General features: G+C 42.9%; 3 protein-coding genes across 5 annotated transcripts in view; all 3 read left to right on the top strand.

Annotated features, from left to right (window-relative positions):
- LOC139553379 (SWI/SNF-related matrix-associated actin-dependent regulator of chromatin subfamily D member 1) overlaps positions 1-5926 on the top strand; it is a 49858-nt gene extending 43932 nt beyond the window's left edge. The window contains exons 10-12 of the mRNA XM_071365655.1: positions 1090-1212; positions 3582-3683; positions 4148-5926. Coding sequence (XP_071221756.1) covers positions 1090-1212; positions 3582-3683; positions 4148-4201 — 279 coding nt within the window. The 3' untranslated portion in view covers positions 4202-5926. The remainder of the gene's footprint in view (positions 1-1089; positions 1213-3581; positions 3684-4147) is intronic.
- A 463-nt stretch (positions 5927-6389) lies between these two features.
- LOC139553372 (glycerol-3-phosphate dehydrogenase [NAD(+)], cytoplasmic-like) lies at positions 6390-13230 on the top strand. Of its 2 annotated transcripts, none has more exons than XR_011670645.1 (8): positions 6390-6546; positions 7986-8163; positions 8448-8588; positions 9191-9329; positions 9719-9831; positions 11206-11506; positions 11671-11777; positions 12544-13230. XR_011670645.1 is itself a non-coding variant. In XM_071365638.1 (8 exons), exons 1-8 carry the CDS (start codon positions 6506-6508, stop codon positions 12638-12640), a joined length of 1053 nt encoding a protein of 350 aa, XP_071221739.1. In that variant the 5' UTR covers positions 6390-6505; the 3' UTR covers positions 12641-13230. The 2 variants fall into 2 exon arrangements, 1 of the variants encoding a protein (XP_071221739.1); XM_071365638.1 differs by having other exon boundaries at positions 11206-11442.
- A 7528-nt stretch (positions 13231-20758) lies between these two features.
- Positions 20759-24925, top strand: part of LOC139553362 (ceramide synthase 5-like) — a 54406-nt gene continuing 50239 nt past the window's right edge. Inside the window, exon 1 of one of the 2 annotated variants that reach the window (XM_071365618.1) lies at positions 20759-21232. In XM_071365618.1, the coding sequence (XP_071221719.1) occupies positions 21060-21232 (173 nt within the window). In that variant the 5' untranslated portion in view covers positions 20759-21059. The remainder of the gene's footprint in view (positions 21233-24925) is intronic. The other variant, XM_071365624.1, reaches the window with a different exon arrangement.

Raw genomic sequence — 24925 nt, 5'->3', positions numbered from 1 at the left:
AACTAAATTGGATGGTGAAAGTCCACAAAAATGCTTAAAACCACATCAAGAGACGACTTTTGAGGTCTGGGGAAAAACTGATCTTTTTTTATTTTGGGGTGTAGTTCCCATTTTTTAATTCCAGTGTGCGCCTAGCAAGCGGCTGCTGTTAAGTTGTGTTTCTAGCACACATGATGGTAGAGTTGGCAAAAGAAATACCCACCGGATTGATTAAAATAATCACGTTTATCTGGCAGAATGATATCATAAGCTACTATGGCTGCGTTTTGACAGGCAGCCCAATTCTCATCTTTTCCCCACTAATTGGTCTTTTGACCAATCACATCAGAAGAAGAAAAATGGAGGTGATTTTTTTTTTTGGGGGGGGGGGTCAAAATATCAATTACTAAAAGAAATCTGTGAATTGTGCTGCCTGTCTAAATGCCGTCTGTAGTAAACGTTTAACTGAAGGTTTTTGACAAAGCCTTTCCATCTACCTTGACTGTTTTCATTTCCTATCATCGCTAACGGTAGATGCGTTAGCGTTAGCGTCATACACAGACAGGGGCATTCTCGATGCCTCTTCAGAAAGTTGTAAGGAAATACAAATTACTGGTGCATTCTGTTCATGTGTTATGATAAATTTGGGCTAATAAATACATTAATACATTTACCTGTTTCCCTACTAAGTACAATATATTGTTGAATATCTTTTATTTTATTTTTTTTATGTTTTGGTCTAGATTCCTTCTGTGTTCTCTGCATCGCAGATTTTTTTGTCCCTGTACAAAACAAAGTAACTACTTAATCCATCTTGGTTTGGATGTCCATCCTGCAGTATTTTCCCGTTCAGATCCATAAAGGCGTCAGCGGGCTTCAGTCTGGCTGGCACCGAACCGAACGAGTGTGCTCGCATACTCCCTTAAAAGACCTAAAGAAAAAAAACTCACCCAAGTACAAAACTAACAAATACGTCACAAAATGTCGTCGTCATATGAGCTCGAACTCTACCAAACTGTTTCGGCTGGGAAGCATGCAGACGCCTTAAGACAATAGTGTATTTTAATGTTGAGCTTGGCTTGACCCTCGATATCTCTTCTTCCCCTGTAGATCCATGAGACCATAGAGACGATTAACCAGCTGAAGACCCAGAGAGAGTTCATGTTGAGCTTCGCCAGAGATCCCCAGGGCTTCATCAACGACTGGCTGCAGTCACAGTGCCGGGACCTCAAGGTACACACACACAAAGGGAAAAGACTGAGTAGGGAGAAAACGGGGAGTGAGACGAGGAGGTACTTCAGGGCTTTATCAATGACTGGCTGCGGTCACAGTGCAGGGGCTTCAAGGTAACCTAACAGGAAAACACCTCTCTATGGGACCTCAAGGTAAACTATGAACTGAACTCTGGTGAACTGGTGCTTCAGATGAAGAAATGAGGCCCCCATGTGTGGGGAGCCGCAATATTATGTGTACAGGCCTCTTTTCTTAACTTGCAAGGTAAACAAAACAGCTCTCTAGTGCTGCCCAGTTACTGATTACACTTTACTTAATACCTCGCAAATCATCTGGGTCATGTTCATTAAGAAGTAAACGCATTGAAATTAACTTCCCTTCCAACTTGTCCAATAAACATTTTTATTTTGCAAAGCATTTTGCTATGTGTCTTACTGAACATGACCCTTTCCCTTGTGTAGTCATAGACTTAGTTAGCCGTTAGCACTAGCTAGCTGCCATGGACTTATGTTGGTCATTAGTACTAGCTAGCTGCCGTGGATGTATGTTAGCCGTTAGTACTAGCTAACTGCCGTGGATGTATGTTAGACGTTAGTACTAGCTAACTGCCGTGGATGTATGTTAGACGTTAGTACTAGCTAACTGCCGTGGATGTATGTTATCCATTAGCACTAGCTAGCTGCCGTGGCTGTTTGTTATCCATTAGCACTAGCTAGCTGTCATGGCTGTTTGTTATCCATTAGCACTAGCTAGCTGACATGGCTGTTTGTTATCCATTAGCACTAGCTAGCTGCCATGGCTGTTTGTTATCCATTAGCACTAGCTAGCTGCCATGGCTGTTTGTTATCCATTAGCACTAGCTAGCTGCCATGGCTGTTTGTTATGCATTAGCACTAGCTAGCTGACATGGCTGTTTGTTATCCATTAGCACTAGCTAGCTGACATGGCTGTTTGTTATCCATTAGCACTAGCTAGCTGCCATGGCTGTTTGTTATCCATTAGCACTAGCTAGCTGCCATGGCTGTTTGTTATCCATTATCACTAGCTAGCTGACATGGCTGTTTGTTATCCATTAGCACTAGCTAGCTGTCATGGCTGTTTGTTATCCATTAGCACTAGCGAGCTGCCATGGCTGTTTGTTATCCATTAGCACTAGCTAGCTGTCATGGCTGTTTGTTATCCATTAGCACTAGCTAGCTGCCACGGCTGTTTGTTATCCATTAGCACTAGCTAGCTGTCATGGCTGTTTGTTATCCATTAGCACTAGCTAGCTGCCACGGCTGTTTGTTATCCATTAGCACTAGCTAGCTGCCATGGCTGTTTGTTATCCATTAGCACTAGCTAGCTGCCATGGCTGTTTGTTATCCATTAGCACTAGCTAGCTGCCATGGCTGTTTGTTATCCATTAGCACTAGCTATCTGCCATGGCTGTTTGTTATCCATTAGCACTAGCTAGCTGTTCCACATGTAGTGTTTGTTCAGCTGAATCTTGGAGGAGGACCAAACACCACACTGACTGGACTGTCAATGACAACGAAACCAAGGGGTGAATCTAGCTGAATCCAGTCCAAAGTTCATGGATATTTCTTCTCCCCCCCCCCTGAAAATGCAGCCTTCCGCATGGTTGCCTGGCGCCCAGTAACCTTAGTTGTCCTTATGCAAGAACATGCCAGAGTGAATGAAGATGTGTTTTATGAAGCCTGTTGCATGCTTCCCAGTCGAAACAGTTTGGTCATATATACTATGATGACAATTGTGACGTTTTTGTTCGTTTTGATGTTCGGCTGTTTATATTTTCTGGCTGTTCGAGCACACAATGTTAATTCTTGAGGCAAGTCTTTTAAGTTTTTGGTAGCTGAAGTCTACGCCCATTCGTCTGTGATTGGCCGACAGTAAAACTCCTAGTAGGAGTGGCAATGAATTGTTTTTGTTGGCATTCAAGGAGAGACAGATTTATTTTAGATGAATTAAGACTATTTTGAGGAAGTGTATACTGGCTATGTTGCTACGGCGTCTCGAGGGACAAACATTTAATATTGCTGCTTTTTTTAGTTTTTCAAGCAAAGTTATTTTAAGGGAGTCCTGCTAGGAGCAAAGCAAACCTAGTATGCTTTACACAGAGATGGTCCCAGAGCGGTCTCTTCGACCACAATATAGGAATAGGGTTGATGTTGCCTCCTTGCCACAGGTCCACCCCTGGAAAAGATATTTCTGATATCAATAGAATTTTACTTGTATGAAAAGATAAATATAGATAACATGCATGATGCTTATAGTGCGTAAACAACAACACATTATACCTGTAGGCTTTTAATGAAGTGTTACTAAAAGTTTAAAGTTTCTAATGTATATGTGATTATTTTTTACAGACTATGACTGATGTGGTTGCGAACCCAGAAGAGGAGAGGAGAGCCGAGTTCTATTTCCAACCCTGGGCCCAGGAGGCCGTGTGTCGTTACTTCTACTCCAAGGTAACGTCCTCACCTCTCACCATTCTGTATGTTGCTACTTCTACTCCCAAGGTAACCTCCTCCCTTCTGCCATTCATTCCCCATGAATGGTCATCATTGCTGAGTCATACCGCCAAGTTTTTCTGCCCTACTAAATACTTACAATTATTATCTAACATGATTTTTAATTCAACTTTGTTTTACGGTACTGTTCCCACTGCTATTTACCTAGTATTACCTGGTATTTACCTAGTATTACCTGGTATTTATCTAGTATTTACCTGGTATTTACCTGGTATTTACCTAGTATTACCTGTTATTTACCTAGTATTACCTGGTATTCCTTTCACTTATAACACATGCTCTAATCTGTTCTAAAGTGCTCTATGAAATTGAAAATTGGATTACCATTTCTGAAATGTAATATTGTTCTTTATCTACATTTTAATCTCTTAATTTTTGTGTTTCTTTCAAATGTATTTCAGGTCCAACAGAGGCGCCAGGAGCTGGAACAAGCCCTGGGAATCAGAAACACCTAGACAAGATTATGTCAAAGAAAAGCCGTTCAACAGAGGAAAAGAAGTGTCTGTTCTCTCTGGGAGGACGAAAAGAGAAGTTTTGGACGTTCATATTTATAAATACACCGCTGATTTTTGCAAAAAGCTTAGATAAACATCTTAGATATAGACTGCTCTATTGCTAATGGTAACTGTAGGATATATTTTAACATCAACTAGCAGCTGTTATGGTTATGTATAAATGTTTGATTGCTACTTACTTTTTTATATTTGTCCCATTGTCCCACTAAAATATATTTTTGACTTATTTTCTCTCAATGGTCTATCTCTGTTAAACTCCCAAAGCATTTATTTTCTGTGCTGAACTCTCTCACAGATCTTGAATCTATATTCAGGCCTAAGTGAGGTTGAAATTACCCCCAACCTAAGTATTGATGCTACTTCACAATAACTAATATTGGGTATTTTAAGTAGGGGGCTTTTCAATTAAAGTCATAACATTTGGCCATGGTGAAAGAGCATTTGGTTAATTTTAAATGCTTGGACTATCTACCCCGCTCTGAGTCCAAACTAACTCATAACTGATCAGGTGATAGCCTACGCACACTACCGTTCTGCCTTTGGTCTGGAATTGATATTCAGTGTATGTTTGGTATTGATAGGGTTTTGTGAGTATTCAGTGCCCATCTTTTGCCCCGCTGGCTGGTCGTTTCTTACCAAGATTATTTTAAATGCTTCTAGAATGTTGTGTACCTCCAAAAATTCTACTGTTAGAATCTTGTGTGCTTCTAAATTCTCCTATGAACACTTCAAAGCATGGTGATGACAGGCAAGGTTGTACAATGTTGTGAAACTTCAGTATATTGGTTAATTTATCATTGAAGTAGCCTTTTCATTTTAACCCTACTTTGGTGGAGCTTTGTTTTGTTTTTTGTATTAAAAAAAAAAGTTTTGAAAGTATCAAGTCTTGTTAGTTAGAAGTAAAGAATATTAAGGAAGTAGTGTTTAGTAGTAATTACCTCAAGTCTATCTAGTTTTTGTAAATAATGAGCAGAATAATCTGATGTGAAGAGAAAAATGTCTGTTTTTAAAGGACATACCATCATTTTTGACTCATTGTCTAATGCACCGTTTGCCTAAGACGTTCCCCAAGGGACCCCAATGGTTTAATCCAGAACATTCTCTATAACCTAGCAGCAAGTTGCAGTTGCTTGTTGGTCCTGTGTGGAAGAGGGGAGAACAACGTTTTAGGCTTCACCTGTTCGTTTCAGATGAAATCCTCTGGGTTTTTCCCTCCTTTTATTTGTTAGTGTGCAGAAGTTATCAACACCCGAGGAAGAGAAGCGGAGAGCTGGGTTCACTTTTTTAGCTGTGACATTCACGAATTTCAGCTTTTTTGCTAGTATGGTAGAAGGCTTTAGGCCTTTAGGTATTTCTGTTTAGATATGACATGTAGAGGATGTAAGAAGCTTTTTCATTGGGCTCAATTCAGTATCAGTCCAGGTGTTAATTTAAATACATCTATTTTCAATGGGTATTTTTATTTGTTTTTCAATATTGAGTTTAATTTCAATCAACGTTCTGATTTTAATGCTGAATTGACCGCAAACCTGTAAAAGGATGATACTGAAGACTGATTTTAAATCTTCAGACATGAATTGTATTTTTTATTTCACGGACCAAACCTATTTTTTTTTCCTGTATGTTTGAACCCTATGCTATAATAAAGGATATCGTCAATGATAACTTCTCGGGTTGTGAATTAATTATTTAAAGTTGAACCATTTGATGCACAAAGTGGCATTCTCACCTGCTGAGTGCTTACCTCAGCATCACCGTTTAGTTCTAATAACACACACACCTGTGTTTGTGTCGTTGCTGTGAGAAGTGGGGTGATGCAGGAGAGGGTATAGTATAACAACCAGGGGAACGATCTGGTCATTGACCTGCAGGTCAGCATATCGTGTTCATAGGATAAGGAGTTTAGACATTATTGATATTACTTCACCAAACTTTTTTTTTTGCCTTTGACATTATCCTAATCATTCTAGGGTCATAGCCTCACCTCTGCGAACATTGAGGTGTGCTAAAGGACACGATGTGAGACTCCGTCCTAACGCAACACATTGTTCCTAATGGGATTAGAACTGGTCCTCTTCTAGCTGGCTCTGGCCGCGCTGACCAATAACTACGAGGGGGCGTGACCCAGACGGTCTGCTAGCCCACGTGTCAGGTATAAATAGATTTCGTCTCTGCTTCAGACGCGTCTCGCACCAAGCACTTCAGGAGAAGCTACAGACACCGTGGACTGTCGCACTGTACATCATGGCACTCAAGAAAGTATGCATCATTGGCTCTGGCAACTGGTAAGCACCTTTTTATATATATATATATATATATTTATTCTAAACATATTTAGCTCTTTCTGAGCTGATGATGCAGAATGATCTTAATAATGTACACGAGAGGGCAGTTTTTGCATGTCAGCGGTTTTCAAATGCCTCACTTAAGGGACTGTAATTTGAGGCGGTAATAACACGGTGAATCTTTGGATCGGCTGTTTATCACGTTTTTAGGTCGTAGAATTTAAGCTGTGGGTGTATCGAGTTTTTTTTTTTGCTCGATGTGATCTCACCAGAAAAAGATGACAGTTTGAAAGATAGTCCTACAGTAAACTACTGTTGCCCTGTTCGTGTTAGATTTCCCCTGCTTTCCTTGTTGCTTTATCAGACTAATAATAATACGACTCGTATTGTCTCAATTGGACCTATGGCGATGATGATAATGCAACATAACTGGGGCAAATATCAGAATTTAATGTATGATCTCAATATAGTTTATTTAATCTAGTAGAATTGCTGGGTTATTGAAGTTTCAGCCACAGTGGCTGCACTGGCTGTTTGGCTCATGCTGAATGCAGTTCAACTCCGTATGGTTTCTCTCTCACACACACACTCACAAAAGGGCTGATCGTGTCATATTAATCATATTATGTGATGAACTTGAAGGGTGGCGGTGGTATGTCCAGCAGCCGTGTTGCTATTTTTAATTTTCTTTATGTAACCTTTATTTATTTAACTAGGCAAGTCAGTTCAGAACAAATTCTTATTTTACAATGACGGCTAAACCCTCCACTAACCCGGACGACGCTAGGCCAATTGTGCGCCGCCTATGACAACAAACGCTTTGAACTGCTGCACTCCAAGGCCTTGGATTTACTTCCTCGGGAATGCTCTTATGTTCTCTGAGGTTGTATTGTTATGTTGTTATGTAGGCTACTAGTACAATGGGGGGGGAAGTAGCTGAATCAATATTGAGTTGTCTGATCTTTAAAATAACTCTTGCCTCATTGATTGACGTAAAATATTGTTTGAGTAATCACTACTGTGCCATTAGGTGTGGTTTATATTCATTATAAACAGTGAATGTTAATTATTGACTCGATAATAATTTGAGTCCACTTTTTAAGAATGAATTATGGCATAATTGTTTTTCCTGATCTCTCTCCAGCATCTGTTACATAATATGTGGTGCTAGAAAGCCTAACTGATTGGCAGCAGTGAGAAACAAGCTTCACTAACCAAATACAATTGCAAGACATTCAACTTCCTAACATCTCACTGCTAGCCTGTTTATCTCTCAAAGTGGGATTACCTCACTGGGTCTTGCACCCTGATCTAATACAAGTGTGAAGTATATTAGCCTCCTTCAATTTAAGTAATTTCTTAAGATCCTAAAATGTGGAGAACAGGAATGAAACAATAGGATTGTTTGAAATAGACACTTTTTTGTTTCACATCTACAGGGGCTCTGCCATTGCCAAGATTGTAGGCGCCAATGCAGGAAAGCTTGACGTGTTCGACACGACAGTGAACATGTGGGTATTTGAGGAGACGGTGAACGGACGTAAACTCACAGAGATCATCAATACAGACCATGAGAACGTCAAGTACCTGCCCGGACACAAGCTTCCCCCAAACATCGTAAGACTCATTCATTTCAGGCATTCAAAATACTCTGGGAAGAAATTGTGTGTATTAATAATTTTAGAAGTAACCCACAACCAAATCTCAGCTAACATACATTTTTTACAGTTTGTCACGATAGAAAACACAATGCATGTATCACCTTTTCGGTTCAATAAAAAACAGATTTGATTATTACCTGATTATTAACGAATTATTACCGAAACATTTATTTTTTTTACCAACTTTTAGATTTAAGTCTGCCACACATCCACCCGATGAATCTGTCTTCACCCATGTAGGTGGCTGTTCCAGAGGTGACGGATGCTGTGAAGGGAGCAGACATCTTGATCTTCGTTATTCCACACCAGTTCATCAACAGAATCTGTGACACCATCAAAGAACACATCAAGAAGGATGCTGTGGGCATGTCTCTTATCAAGGTGACTGCTTTTTGCTTTCAGGGCCTGTTTGAAAAAAGGCCAGATGTTCAAATGACTACCTCAATGCAACAGCAAGAGCAAACAATGACCTTTTTGAAGGGCAAACTTCTGATTTGAATATACAGAATTTAATACGGCTGCTTCTATTTGTTGTCTGTTGCTGTAAATAGGATGAGGCGGACCTACATTCCTGGTGATCGGTTGTTGTAGGATGTTGATGAGGGAGATAATATGAGTAGACGTATCCATGGTGATCTATGTTTCAGGGTGTGGATGAGGGAGATAATATGAATAGACGTATCCATGGTGATCTATGTTTCAGGGTGTGGATGAGGGAGATAATATGAATAGACGTATCCATGGTGATCTATGTTTCAGGGTGTGGATGAGGGAGATACTATGAATAGACGTATCCATGGTGATCTATGTTTCAGGGTGTGGATGAGGGAGATAATATGAGTAGACGTATCCATGGTGATCTATGTTTCAGGGTGTGGATGAGGGAGATAATATGAATAGACGTATCCATGGTGATCTATGTTTCAGGGTGTGGATGAGGGAGATAATATGAATAGACGTATCCATGGTGATCTATGTTTCAGGGTGTGGATGAGGGTCCCGAGGGGTTGAAGCTGATCTCTGAAGTCATCAGAGAGAAGCTGGGCGTCACCATGACAGTACTGATGGGAGCTAACATAGCCAATGAAGTCGCGGAGGAGAAATTCTGCGAAACAACAATCGGTAAGGGGTGTGTGTTTGGTTGTTTAGGAAAATAGAACAGCGTATATCTCTTACCATTAAAATAGCACGTCAATGCTTTTGTCCTACATAAGTAAATATCAATGTATTTCATGATTTTTTTAAAATAATTGTTTTTATTTAATTTAACCTTTATTTAACTAGGCAAGTCAGTTAAGAACAAATTCTTATTTACAATGATGGTCTAGGAACAGTGGGTTAACTGCCTTGTTCAGGGGCAGAACGACAGATTTTTACCTTGTCAGCTCAGGGATTCGATCTAGCAACCTGGCCCAACGCTAAAACCACTAAGCTACCTGCCGCCCCAGGTATGGTATTGAAGATATTTTTTCACGTGTAATAATTCTCCATGTTTTGTATTTGTCACACAGGGTGCAAGAACAAAGAGTGGGGCCCCATCCTGAAACAACTGATGCAGACCACTAACTTCAGAGTTACTGTGGTGGAGGAAGCTGATGTGGTAGAGATCTGTGGCGCTCTCAAGGTGGGCCTTTAGTTACGCGGGAAGGATAGGGGGGAAAAGTGTTACAACGTTCTAAACGGAATGGGGCGGCAGGGTAAGCCTAGTGGTTAGAGCGTTGGACTAGTAACCGAAAGGTTGCAAGATCGAATCCCAGAGCTGACAGGGTAAAAAATCTGTTGTTCTGCCCCTGAACAAGGCAGTTAACCCACTGTTCCTAGACCAGTTAACCCACTGTTCCTAGACCAGTTAACCCACTGTTCCTAGACCAGTTAACCCACTGTTCCTAGACCAGTTAACCCACTGTTCCTAGACCAGTTAACCCACTGTTCCTAGACCAGTTAACCCACTGTTCCTAGACCAGTTAACCCACTGTTCCTAGACCAGTTAACCCACTGTTCCTAGACCAGTTAACCCACTGTTCCTAGACCAGTTAACCCACTGTTCCTAGACCAGTTAACCCACTGTTCCTAGACCAGTTAACCCACTGTTCCTAGACCAGTTAACCCACTGTTCCTAGACCAGTTAACCCACTGTTTCTAGACCAGTTAACCCACTGTTTCTAGACCAGTTAACCCACTGTTTCTAGACCAGTTAACCCACTGTTCCTAGACCAGTTAACCCACTGTTCCTAGACCAGTTAACCCACTGTTCCTAGACCAGTTAACCCACTGTTCCTAGACCAGTTAACCCACTGTTCCTAGACCAGTTAACCCACTGTTCCTAGACCAGTTAACCCACTGTTCCTAGACCAGTTAACCCACTGTTCCTAGACCAGTTAACCCACTGTTCCTAGACCAGTTAACCCACTGTTCCTAGACCAGTTAACCCACTGTTTCTAGACCAGTTAACCCACTGTTTCTAGACCAGTTAACCCACTGTTTCTAGACCAGTTAACCCACTGTTCCTAGACCAGTTAACCCACTGTTCCTAGACCAGTTAACCCACTGTTCCTAGACCAGTTAACCCACTGTTCCTAGACCAGTTAACCCACTGTTCCTAGACCAGTTAACCCACTGTTCCTAGACCAGTTAACCCACTGTTCCTAGACCAGTTAACCCACTGTTCCTAGACCAGTTAACCCACTGTTCCTAGACCAGTTAACCCACTGTTCCTAGGCCGTCGTTGAAAATAAGAATTTGTTGTTAACTGACTTGCCTAGTAAAATAAAGGTACATTTAAAAAAGTGGAAGGAGGAAACAGACAGGAAATTTAAGGAAAAAATGCTGATGATCGTGTTTGTGTGTGTATTAATATGTGCTCAAACAAAGGAGTGACAGACGTGTTTTGGTCATGCGACCATCGTCAGAGAATCTTTTAAGACAAATTGCTTTTTAGATTTCTATTTTCAGATAAGATCATAATGGTTTAAAACGAGCTCTTCTTCTCCCACCCCAGAACATAGTGGCGGTGGGAGCAGGGTTCTGTGACGGCCTGGGCTTCGGTGATAACACCAAGGCAGCGGTGATCAGACTGGGACTGATGGAGATGATCGCCTTCGCCCGGATATTCTGCACCGCTGGACCCGTCTCCCCCGTCACTTTCCTGGAGAGCTGTGGCGTCGCCGACCTCATCACAACTTGCTACGGCGGACGCAACCGTAAGATCGCCGAGGCCTTCGCCAAAACCGGAAAGGTGCCGTGAGGAGCGTGGAAAGAGTGTGTCATACCTGTTGTCGTTGATATTCAAAACCGGAAAGGTGCCGTGAGGAGCGTGGAAAGAGTGTGTCATACCTGTTGTCGTTGATATTCTAAATGATCAAATGTTTCTCTCTCATGTGTCCCCTCTCTCTATATATATCTCTCTTTCTTTCTTTTTTATCTCTCTCTCACTCTGTCTTTGTATTTGTGTCTCCCTGTGTAGACTATTGAGGAGTTGGAGAAGGAGATGTTGAATGGTCAGAAGCTACAGGGTCCAGCCACTGCAGCTGAAGTCAACCACATTCTGAAGAAGAAGGGCCTGGTGGACAAGTGAGTTACATTTGATGAGTTTGCCTTCAGAATCTTCTGAGAGCGAGTTATGTTCTTAATTGAACATCCAATGACATGTATAAACCACTCTTATAACCTTTTCACACTACTGAGCTGATACATGAATAGTAAATACTCAAGTAAAAGTGAAAGTCACCTAGTAAAATACTACTTGAGTATAAGTCTAAAAGTATTTGTTTTTAAATATACTTAACTATCAAAAGTAAATGTACATCATCATTTCAAATTCCTTATTTTAAGCTAACCAGACGGCGCCATTTTCTTGTTTTCTTTTAATTTACGGAAAGCCAGGGGCACGCTCCAACGCTCAGACATCATTTACAAATGAAGCATGTGTGTTTAGTAAGTCCACCAGATCAGAGGCAGTGGGGATGACCAGGGATGTTCTCTGTTCAGTAAGTCCACCAGATCAGAAGCAGTAGGGATGACCAGGGATGTTCTCTTAAAAAGCGTGTTAAATGGACCATTTTCCTGTCCTGCTAAGTATTCAAAATGTAACGAGTAGTTTTGGGTGTCAGGGGAAAATGTAAAAATACCATTATTTTCTTTAAGAATGTAGTGAAGTAAAGGTTGTCAAAAATCTAAATAGTAAAGTACAGATACCCCCAAAAAACGACTTACATACTTTAAAGTATTTTCACTTAAGTACTTCACACCACTGTATATATATACTGTAAGCCAGTACGGTTTGGGTTGGCACTTTGGTGTGAGTCTGAAACTGATGTCCCAGCTTTCCACCTTCCAGGTTCCCCTTGTTCAATGCTGTCAACCAGATCTGTTTCCACGGACACCCCGTCAAAGAGTTCATCACCTGTTTGCAGAACCACCCTGAACACATGTAACTGACTGAAGGATGCTGGGACGCTTTAAATGTTGGAACCAGCCGAAGGAAGCGAGGCCTGACGAGGAGCGGGTTGGACGATGATTCCACCTCATCTAACTGTCTAAATACTAAGACATGCGGAGCGGACAACAAAAAACCTCAGAAAGAAAACTTCTCAGTCAAACCTACTTCTGGTTCTGGGCTGCTGTAATATGCCACTACAATATCATCAAAAATACCCCTTGTTCCGACTGATTCTTAAGTTGTTATTGGTGATGTTGCCACTAGGTAATGTGTCAGATTTTCCAAAATACATTTTATTTAGAAGAATGTCCCTTGGCCTTAAACAGGTGAATTGTTTTCTGGGAGGGGAAGGGAAGGGTATGTCTTTAGTTGTCTTTTTTTTTTTAATTACACATGAGTGGCAGCAGCTATTTTGTGTAAGTTGCGTTTTTCATAGTCGGCAATCCCACACAAAAACACATGAAAGAAGTGCCTTAATATACCTTTTGACACCAGTCACTGGTAAATATTTGTCTTACAAACAGATTTTATTACCTTGTTATGTTTAACAAAGGACTTGAATAAACAACTGTTATTCACTGCTTATCCCTGGTTACCGCCTTCATTATGTCCCTCTTTATTGACGTAGCCTATTGCTTATATGATGACATTAATTTAGGAATAAATTGTTCAAATAATTCACCCCTAATGTTTTTGGACAGATGTCTTTTGACTGTCAACTGCGTTTATTTTCAGCAAACTTAGCATGTGTAAATATTTGTATGAACATAACAAGATTCAACAACTGAGACATAAACTGAACAAGTTCCACAGACATGTGACTAACAGAAATTGAATAATGTGTCCCTGAACAAAGGTGGGGTCAAATCAAAAGTAACAGTCAGTATCTGGTGTGGCCACCAGCTGCATTAAGTTCTGCAGTGCATCTCCTCATGGACTGCACCAGATTTGCCAGTTATTGCTGTGAGATGTTACCCCACTCTTCCACCAAGGCACCTGCAAGTTCCTGGACATTTCTGGAGGGAATGGCCCTAGCCCTCACCCTCCGATCCAACAGGTCCCAGACGTGCTCAATGCGATTGAGATCCGGGCTCTTCGCTGGCCATGGCAGAACACTGACATTCCTGTCTTGCAGGAAATCACGCACAGAACGAGCAGTATGGCTGGTGGCATTGTCATGCTGGAGGGTCATGTCAGGATGAGCCTGCAGGAAGGGTACCACATGAGGGAGGAGGATGTCTTCCCTGTAACGCACAGCATTGAGATTGCCTGCAATGACAACAAGCTCAGTCCGATGATGCTGTGACACACTGCCCCAGACCATGACGGACCCTCCACCTCCAAATCGATCCCGCTCCAGAGTACAGGCCTCGGTGTAAAGCTCATTCCTTTGACGATAAACGCAAATCCAACCATCGTCCCTGGTGAGAGAAAACCACGACTTGTCAGTGAAGATCACTTTTTGCCAGTCCTGTCTGGTCCAGCAACGGTGGGTTTATGCCCATAGGCAACATTGTTGCCGGTGATGTCTGGTGAGGACCTGACTTACAACAGGCCTACAAGCCCTCAGTCCAGCCTCTCTCAGCCTATTGCGGACAGTCTGAGCACTGATGGAGGGATTGTGTGTTCCTGGTGTAACTCGGGCAGTTGTTGTTGCCATCCTGTACCTGTCCCGCAGGTGTGATGTTCGGGTGTACCGATCCTGTGTAGGTGTTGTTACACGTGGTCTGCCACTGCGAGGACGACCAGCTATCCGTCCTGTCTCCCTGTAGCGCTGTCTTAGGCGTCTCACAGTACGAACATTGCAATTTATTGCCCTGGCCACATCTGCAGTCCTCATGCCTCCTTGCATGCAGCATGCCTAAGGCACGTTCGCCTAAGGCCTCTTTAGTGTCCTAAGTTTTCATAACTGTGACCTTAATTGCCTACCGTCTGTAAGCTGTTAGTGTCTTAACCACCGTTCCACAGGTGCATGTTCATTAATTGTTTATGGTTCATTGAACAAGCATGGGAAACAGTGTTTAAACCCTTTACAATGAAGATCTGTGAAGTTATTTGGATTTTTACGAATTATCTTTGAAAGACAGGGTCCTGAAAAAGGGACGTTTCTTTTTTTGCTGAGTTTATATACAGTACAGTACATCAGTGTTTTAACTTGGCCGTGTTAGGCCTTCAGTCAGTAGATTGCAGAGGACCTTTCCACAAGTGCATGCTGTGCTCTCAACACCCCTCAATGAAACCTGACCTGAATCTGACTAGCCTGCTAGCCTGCTACCCTAAACTCTTCACCTTTACCATTTTCTAGAGTGACTACTGCAACGGTTCTCTCTGCCGAGAAGTGGATCTCACATAGTAATCTGAAGTGATGGGAGAGAAGACTTGGGCCTATGCAATATTACAATAGATTAAATTATGATCATATCTTGTTTTGGAGCATGGGAATCATTACACACATGATTTTGAAACTTGCCCGAAATTACGTACTTCAATATTTGCTGAAGCAGTTCACTCAGGAAAAACCTCTGGAACATTATTATATACCCTAGTGTATTCCAATTTGAATATATTCAGGATAGTCTGTTATTGGTTAGAAATTAAAGCAAAAAAAATGATACATATATTCTCAAATTTGTGACGATGCCATTGTGCCAAAATCATTATGTGACAGCGAAAGTAGGATCTGCTTAAGTCTGTGAGCAAATGACTAGCTTGTTCAGTAGATAGACCAACAGAAGTAGCTTTTATTTCTGACAACTGCTGAAAACATCCACAGTTGGACAGTTCAGAAGGGTTAAGTGGTAACTTGCCAGTGTTATGTAATAAGTAGGCTATCATTGGATTCCCTAGTTGACATGGTTTGCATATTTATTGAGTCAGTGTACTAATAATAGCTAGTCTCCATCACGGCAAAGGTGGAAGTTGAACTATATTTAGTACAGGGCTCAGTGTAGATGGCTGTGGACAAGGGAGCGACTGCTCTAATGTCCATCATGACATTAGCTGCCCTATCAGACATCTAGGACTGGGATACCCCCCATGAGAACATATACTACATGACTAAAAGTATGTGGACACCTGCCCGTCGAACATCTCATTCCAAAATCATGGGCATTAATATGGAGTTGGTCCCCCATTTGCTGTTATAACGTTTTTCCACTAGATGTTGGAACATTGCTGGGGGGACTTGCTTCCATTCAGCCACAAGAGCATTAGTGAGGTCTGGCACTGATGTTGGGCGATTGAAACGACGTTCCAATTCATCCCAAAGGTGTTCAATGAGGTTTAGGTCAGGGCTCTGTGCAGGCCAGTCAAGTTCTTCCACACCGATCTCGACAAACTTTTTCTGTATGGACCTCGCTTTGTGCATGGGGGCATTGTCATGCTGAAACAGGAAAGGGCCTTCCCCAAACTGTTGCCACAATGTTGAAAGAACAGAATCGTCTAGAATGTCATTGTATTCTGTAGCGTTAAGATTTCCCTTCACTGACACTAAGGGGTCTAACCCGAACCATGAAAAACAGCCCCAGACCAATATTCCTTCTCCACCAAACTTTACAGTTGGCACTATGCATTGTGTGTGTGTGTGTGTGTGTGTGTGTGTGTGTGTGTGTGTGTGTGTGTGTGTGTGTGTGTGTGTGTGTGTGTGTGTGTGTGTGTGTGTGTGTGTGTGTGCGTGCATTAGCAAGAGTGTCAGTGTAGGTGTGTCTGTTTGTGTGGGTAGAGACCTGTGAGTGTGCATATAGTCCGTGGAGGGGGGTGGGCAGCTATCGTCTATCTGTTTAAAAGTGTCATTGCTTGGGGGCAGAAGGTGTCTCGGAGCCTGTAAATCCGAGACTTCATACTCTGGCGCCATCTGCCGGCTAGAAGCAGAGAGAACAGTCTATGGCAGGGTTGGCTGAAGTCTCTGACATTTTTTCGGGCGTTCCTCAGACACCGCTTGGTGTGTATGTCTAGAATGCCTGGGAGCTCTGTAGGGCCTTGTGGACGAGGGTGTAGAAGTTGCCATACCAAGCGGTGATGCAGCAAGTCAAGATACTCTCAATGGTGCATCTGTAGAAGTTCTTGAGAATCTGAGGGACCATTCCAAATCTCTATCTATACATTATTTTACTGGTTGTTTTCAACATGTCTTACCCAATGGGAGTGGGTGTTATTAGACATAAGACCTATTTTATTACACAGTTATTGTGCTATTATTATCATACTGTATTTAGATGACATTTCAGAATGTCTCCGTTGCAATGGACGCCTGGTGGGTTATGGGTTATGGACGCCTGATGGAGTCATCATCTCGTACAGAGAACTCTGAGGGTGGGTTATGGACGCCTGGTGGAGTCATCATCTCGTACAGAGAACTCTGATGGTGGGTTATGGACGCCTGGAGGAGCCATCATCTCGTACAGAGAACTCTGAGGGTGGGTTATGGACGCCTGGTGGAGTCATCATCTCGTACAGAGAACTCTGAGGGTGGGTTATAGACGCCTGGTGGAGTCATCATCTCGTACAGAGAACTCTGAGGGTGGGTTATAGACGCCTGGTGGAGTCATCATCTCGTACAGAGAACTCTGAGGGTGGGTTATAGACGCCTGGTGGAGTCATCATCTCGTACAGAGAACTCTGAGGGTGGGTTATAGACGCCTGGTGGAGTCATCATCTCGTACAGAGAACTCTGAGGGTGGGTTATGGACGCCTGGTGGAGCCATCATCTCGTACAGAGAACTCTGAGGGTGGGTTATAGACGCCTGGTGGAGTCATCATCTCGTACAGAGAACTCTGAGGGTGGGTTATGGACGCCTGGTGGAGTCATCATCTCGTACAGAGAACTCTGAGGGTGGGTTATAGACGCCTGGTGGAGTCATCATCTCGTACAGAGAACTCTGAGGGTGGGTTATGGACGCCTGGTGGAGTCATCATCTCGTACAGAGAACACTGAGGGTGGGTTATGGACGCCTGGTGGAGTCATCATCTCGTACAGAGAACTCTGAGGGTGGGTTATGGACGCCTGGTGGAGTCATCATCTCGTACAGAGAACTCTGAGGGTGGGTTATGGACGCCTGGTGGAGTCATCATCTCGTACAGAGAACTCTGAGGGTGGGTTATGGACGCCTGGTGGAGTCATCATCTCGTACAGAGAACTCTGAGGGTGGGTTATGGACGCCTGGTGGAGCCATCATCTTGTACAGCAAGATTAATTACTTAAAAATCATACAATGTGATTTTCTGGATTTTTGTTTTAGATTCCGTCTCTCACAGTTGAAGTGTACCTATGATAAAAATTACAGACCTCTACATGCTTTGTAAGTAGGAAAACCTGCAAAATCGGCAGTGTATCAAATACTTGTTCTCCCCACTGTACCTGCTGGAGCGCTTGCTATGGGTGGGTGCTGCTATGGTGACCAGTGAGCTGAGATAAGGCGGGGCTTTACCTAGCAAAGACTTATAGATGACCTGGAGCCAGTTGGTTTGGCGATGAATATGAAGCGAGGGCCAGCCAACGAGAGCATACAGATCGCAGTGGTGGGTAGTATATGGGGCTTTGTTGACAAAGCGGATGGCACTGTGATAGACTGCATCTAATTTGCTGAGTAGAGTGTTGGAGGCTATTTTGTAAATTACATCGCTGAAGTTAAGGATCGGTAGGATAGTCAGTTTTACGAGGGTATGTTTGGCAGCATGAATGAAGGATGCTTTGTTGCGAAATAGGAAGCCGATTCTAGGTTTAATTTTGGATTGGAGATGCTTAATGTGAGTCTGGAAGGAGAGTTTACAGTCTAACCAGACACCTAGGTATTTGTAGTTGTCCACATATTCTAAGTCAGAACCGTCCAGAGTAGTGATGCTGGGCGGGCGGGAAGGTGCGGGCAGCAATCGGTTGAAGAGCATGCATTTAGTTTAACTTGCATTTAAGACCAGTTGGAGGCCACGGAAGGAGAGTTGTATGGCATTGAAGCTCATCTGGTTGTTAGTTATCACAGTGTCCAAAGAAGGGTCAGTAGTATACAGAATGGTGTCGTCTGCGTAGAGGTGGATCAGGGAATCACCAGCAGCAAGAGCGACATCATTGATGTATACAGAGAAAAGAGTCGGCCCGAGAATTGAACCCTGTGGCTGTCACGCCCTGACCTTAGAGAACTTTTTTATGTCTCTATTTGGTTTGGTCAGGATGTGATTTGGGTGGGCATTCTATGTTCTTTATTTCTATGATTTGTGTTTCTATGTTTTGGCCGGGTATGGTTCTCAATCAGGGACAGCTGTCTATCGTTGTCTCTGATTGGGAATCATACTTAGGCAGCATGTTTTGCCACCTTAGGTTGTTTGATGTTGTTTTTGTTAGCTCTGGTGAGCCTTCAAGACGTTACGTTCGTTGTTCTTTTGTTGTTTTTGTTTGGTGTTTGCTTTTTTTAATAAAGAAGCATGAACACGTACCACGCTGCACTTTGGTCTTCTTCCGACGAGCGTTACAGTGGCACCCCCATAGAGACTGCCAGAGGTCCGGACAACAAGCCCTCCGATTTCACACACTGAACTCTGTCTGAGAAGTAGTTGGTGAAACAGACGAGGCAATAATTTGAGAAACCAAGGCTGTTGAGTCTGCCGATAAGAATGTGGTGATTGACAGAGTCGAAAGCCTTAGCCAGGTCGATGAATACAACTGCACAGTATTGTCTCTTATCGATGGCGGTTATGATATCGTTTAGGACCTTGAGCGTGGCTGAGGTGCACCCATGACCAGCTCGGAAACCAGATTGCATAGCGGAGAAGGTACAGTGGGATTCGAAATGATCGGTGATCTGTTTGTTAACTTGGTTTTTGAAGACCTTAGAAAAGGAGGGTAGGATAGATATAGGTCTGTAGCAGTTTAGGTCTGTAGCAGTTTAGGTCTAGAGTGTCTCCCCCTTTGAAGAGGGGGATGACCGCGGCAGCTTTCCGTACTTTGGGGATCTCAGACGATACGAGAGGTTGAACAGGCTAGTAATAGGGGTTGCAACCATTTCGGCTGATAATTTTAGAAAGAGAGAGTCCAGATTGTCTAGCCCTGCTGATTTGTAGGGGTCCAGATTTTGCAGTTCTTTCAGAACATCAGCTATCTGGATTTGGGTGAAGGAGAAATGAGGGAGGCTTAGGCAAGTTGCTGTGGGGGGTGCAGGGCTGTTGACCAGGGTAGGGGTGGCCAGGTAGAATGCATGGCCAGCCGTAGAAAAATGCTTATTTAAATTCTCAATTATTGTGGATTTATCAGTGGTGACAGTGTTTCCTATCCTCGGTGCAGTGGGCAGCTGGGAGCAGGTGCTCTTATTCTTATTACGATAAGAAAGACACTAGTCTATCTGGTTGGAAAAGTAATAGTGAAGGACCCATCAATAATACCAGTTTATAAACCCAGAGGTGCAACATTGCTAGACTACCGGGACGCTTACTAAACAGACCAAGAAGACCATGCCAGGGTTTGAAATTTGCGAAGTCAATGAGAGAAGTGAAAAATTATTTCTTAGTTGTTCATTTTCACGAAATCTTAAGTGACAACCAAGATTCTAGCCAGTGTCTTAAGTAGTTGAACATGTTATTACTCCAACCTCGTGAATGTGACAAACTGACACGTTTTTATTTTCGTCACAAACAACTTTATATTGAAGAAGTGCTTTAGATTTAACGACTTGCACCACATGCGCAGTTTGGCTAGCAAACATCGCCATCTTCATACCACAAGACAGAACAATGAGACATCTATTTCACAGGATGTATAAATGTGAAGCATCCGCCTGGAGTCTCCACTCACTTCCAAATATGGTAGTGAGAGGAAGCCCAGTGGCCGACAGTGGGAGAAGATGGAACGAGATGGATTTTGGCCGATATTCTGATAGTTTCCTCGTCGATTAAACATTTGATCTCAATATAGGTGTCTTTTCCCCAAACTAGAATATGTAACGAACAGAGTGGACTATGTTATGTAGACGTTTACCCTTTGCCAAAGTTTTAAAGAATAGCGTTGTTTAGAAGGAGTGCAAAGGTGAATTGAGTTATTGCACACGCGCACTTCACAGAGTAGGCGTTCCCTGTTGCTAGAACGAGCCAATAGGATCTCGCTAGCTCATGCTTGGCTCGGCCCACCTTCTCGTTTGTTCTGCCCACATTTCTTCCCATCTTAAGGCTGTGGTCTTTTTAGTAAAAAAAATGTAAAATCTTTGTTCATTCTGGACTGTCTTTGATGATTCCTCTGTTGTGAGGCCTGTTTAATTTCATCAATCCAACAATTCTATCACGGACAACAAAACGTTTCTAGTCTCATCCAACACGGGCACAAAACGTTTCTGGACTCATCCAACACACAGTCCTCAAAGGAAGGGCGGTGGAAACGTTTCCCCTGTTATTTTCAGAGGATTACATTTCTTAAATCGAAGCCACTTTTGGTGACAATGGCTGCTCTTTCAGTGTGGTTTTGGAACGAGAGGTTTTGGCTCCCACATAATGTGACTTGGGCGGATCTTGCAGACCCAGCGCCCGGGGTGGAGTATCCAAAAGCCGGGCACTTACTCTCTGCCTTACCGCTGGCTGTGGGGATCTTTGCTGTCAGAATACTATTTGAGAGGTACGCACTATTTTGCTTTTCGAAGTCATGTTACCATGACGTTTTTTCCCACATGTTTTCTTTTATTAACTATTTCTTGAAGATAACACTCGCCCGGCGGTATATGCACGCACGAGTCTTCGATTGAATAAAAAAATGTCCTTGCAATCGTATTTTTTGGGGGGTAGTCCCATAGATTTATGAATTAGAATACTTTAATAGGATCTCTATGGTTGCCCATCCATGTCAGCCTTATGCTAGCTAAGCGAACCTCTATCTGCTTGCTACTTCCTAGGGCATGGGGTCGGCAAAAGGTCGGGCCAAAACCGTTCCTCAATTATTATTTTTTGGTCTTCCAAAGTTTCAACTTTTTGGTAAAAAAAGCCTCTGTAAAATCACCAATATTTTCTAATCTGTTCCCAAGTATTCCCACAAATAAAAATAGACATATTTGATTGTATCTCAATTTAATCAAGGTAGGAAAGGATTATGTTATTTTCAAATACAACCTCCTTTTGGGCTTTCTTGTGGTCAATTTTAGTGTACAAATTATTATAATTATGTTCCGGCCCCTTTACCATCCGCTCGGACAAACATCGTCCCCCTGCTAAATCTAGTTGTCTACACCTGTCCTAGTGAGAGCACTAGCATCTAACAATAGATATCGAAAATAAGCTCATTATCCATTGATATAATATCTTTGGCCGACAGTGACAGTACAACAACTTGACGACAAAGTTTGCAGACAGTTCTCAGGGCTGGCCTATGGCCTGTAAAGCACCCCTCCCACAATCTCCAGTCCAGGTTGTCTTTAATTCAAACCATGCTCAGCAATCATGGCTATAGACATGGTGGGGAGTAAAACAGTTATAAACCATTATAAACTGGTTATAACAGACCCTTGTCACTGAGAAACTGACACAGCAGGGCTGCAGGATCACAAATCAATCCATTACCAGGACTAATGACACCTGTCCTGTCAGTACACCCATCCATACCTAAAGAGCTTATCATCATTACCAAACAGCCTCAGGCCTGGTTGGGGACCGACATACAGTATATAGCCTAGCCCAGGTCTCTACAACCCTGTTCCTGGAGCGCTACCGTCCTGTAGCTTTTACGCTCCAACCCTAATCTAGCACACCTGATTGTAATAGTTTAGCTGGTTGATAAACTGAATCAGGTTTAGTTACAGGTGTGATTGGAGTGAAAACCTACAGGAGATTAGCTCTCCAGGAAGAGGATTGCAGAACTCTGCCCTAGCCTATGTGTCATGGGTTGGGTTGGGACTTGTCACATCTATGTGGGAACTAGGCCTATTTGTCATGGATGAGAGAGGACGAGATGGGTTCATTTTCTGTTTAATTAGCTTCTGGTATAAACTTGCTTTGACAAGTTTTAGAATCTCAAGGTTTTTGCTTCGGAGGGAGTTTTCCCTTGTAACTGTTGTCCTTTGGGTTAGTCAGGGTTAGTCAGGGTTAGTCAGGGAAAGTTTGGCTGAAATCCAGGATGAAGTATTGCAATGGATGGAGGGATATTGTACGTTTTTAATAGTGGCTCTGAACATTGTGGGCATTTCACCAAACTGTTGGTCATCTTGTACTTGCAGAACCCACATTCATAAATCATCTCAGAGTAGGAGTCCTGCTTTAAGATAGTCTGAAATGTTGTCTTTAGATCACAATGAATAAGATTAAATGGGCAGGGGTACCTGATTCTCGGGGTGGCAGGAAGCCTAGTGGCTAGAGCGTTGGGCCAGGAACCGAAAAGGTTGCTGGATCGAATCCCAGACCTGACAAGGTAAAAATCTATTGTTCTGCCCCCGAACAAGGCTGTTGTTCCCCGGTAGGCCGTCATTGTAAATAATAATTTGATCTTAACTGACTTGCCTAGTTAAATAAAGGTTAAATAGAAAAAGCACTACTCTGAGATGCTTGGTACATAACTCCCCAGATCTTCACCAATACAAAGGAGATGGGAAGCCCAAAGGCAAGGGGTTGTTTCTGGAAATAAGGGACCTTAGTCCTTCCTCACCTCTCAGGAGAATAAGGGTTTGTTTCTGGAAGTAAGGGACCTTAGTCCTTCCTCACCTCTCAGGAGAATAAGGGTTTGTTTCTGGAAGTAAGGGACCTTAGTCCTTCCTCACCTCTCAGGAGAACAAGGGTTTGTTTCTGGAAATAAGGGACCTTAGTCCTTCCTCACCTCTCAGGAGAATAAGGGTTTGTTTCTGGAAGTAAGGGACCTTAGTCCTTCCTCACCTCTCAGGAGAATAAGGGTTTGTTTCTGGAAATAAGGGACCTTAGTCCTTCCTCACCTCTCAGGAGAATAAGGGTTTGTTTCTGGAAGTAAGGGACCTTAGTCCTTCCTCACCTCTCAGGAGAATAAGGGTTTGTTTCTGGAAGTAAGGGACCTTAGTCCTTCCTCACCTCTCAGGAGAATAAGGGTTTGTTTCTGGAAGTAAGGGACCTTAGTCCTTCCTTACCTCTCAGGAGAACAAGGGTTTGTTTCTGGAAATAAGGGACCTTAGTCCTTCCTCACCTCTCAGGAGAATAAGGGTTTGTTTCTGGAAGTAAGGGACCTTAGTCCTTCCTCACCTCTCGGGGGAATAAGGGTTTGTTTCTGGAAGTAAGGGACCTTAGTCCTTCCTCACCTCTCAGGAGAATAAGGGTTTGTTTCTGGAAGTAAGGGACCTTAGTCCTTCCTCACCTCTCAGGAGAATAAGGGTTTGTTTCTGGAAGTAAGGGACCTTAGTCCTTCCTCACCTCTCAGGAGAACAAGGGTTTGTTTCTGGAAGTAAGGGACCTTAGTCCTTCCTCACCTCTCGGGGGAATAAGGGTTTGTTTCTGGAAGTAAGGGACCTTAGTCCTTCCTCACCTCTCAGGAGAATAAGGGTTTGTTTCTGGAAGTAAGGGACCGTAGTCCTTCCTCACCTCTCAGGAGAATAAGGGTTTGTTTCTGGAAGTAAGGGACCTTAGTCCTTCCTCACCTCTCAGGAGAATAAGGGTTTGTTTCTGGAAGTAAGGGACCTTAGTCCTTCCTCACCTCTCGGGAGAATAAGGGTTTGTTTCTGGAAGTAAGGGACCTTAGTCCTTCCTCACCTCTCAGGAGAATAAGGGTTTGTTTCTGGAAGTAAGGGACCTTAGTCCTTCCTCACCTCTCAGGAGAATAAGGGTTTGTTTCTGGAAGTAAGGGACCTTAGTCCTTCCTCACCTCTCGGGAGAATAAGGGTTTGTTTCTGGAAGTAAGGGACCTTAGTCCTTCCTCACCTCTCAGGAGAATAAGGGTTTGTTTCTGGAAGTAAGGGACCTTAGTCCTTCCTCACCTCTCAGGAGAATAAGGGTTTGTTTCTGGAAGTAAGGGACCTTAGTCCTTCCTTACCTCTCAGGAGAACAAGGGTTTGTTTCTGGAAGTTGTGAAGTAGCCAATCATCACATTCACTCGGTCTAGAACAGAAGTTGATTGTGTTGAAAGTTCAGATTTTGTAGGCCATAAGCCAGTTAATTTATAAGCCAATTCATGTACTTGAACTGTGTTACTAGTGCCAATAATGACACATGAAGTAGGATTATCTCTGTTGCATCATATTTTTCTTTAACCTGTACCTTGGAAACCTTTTCTCTGTGAGCAGAGGAATAAGCAAAAAATACAGTTTCAGACTGTTTTGGCCTAAAACATCCTAAAATGTCTTTACCTAATCCTTTTCTACTGAACTGA

This window comes from Salvelinus alpinus, chromosome 2 (assembly GCF_045679555.1).
Source record: "Salvelinus alpinus chromosome 2, SLU_Salpinus.1, whole genome shotgun sequence".
NCBI lineage: Eukaryota > Metazoa > Chordata > Actinopteri > Salmoniformes > Salmonidae > Salvelinus > Salvelinus alpinus.
This window is presented reverse-complemented; position numbering and strand designations above follow the sequence as displayed.

Coding starts and splice junctions, on each gene's coding strand:
- LOC139553372 (XM_071365638.1), top strand. CDS start 6,506: ATGGCACTCAAGAAAGTATGCATCATTGGCTCTGGCAACTG. Junction 6,547..7,985: donor ATCATTGGCTCTGGCAACTG/GTAAGCACCTTT, acceptor TCACATCTACAG/GGGCTCTGCCATTGCCAAGA. Junction 9,832..11,205: donor AGATCTGTGGCGCTCTCAAG/GTGGGCCTTTAG, acceptor CTCCCACCCCAG/AACATAGTGGCGGTGGGAGC.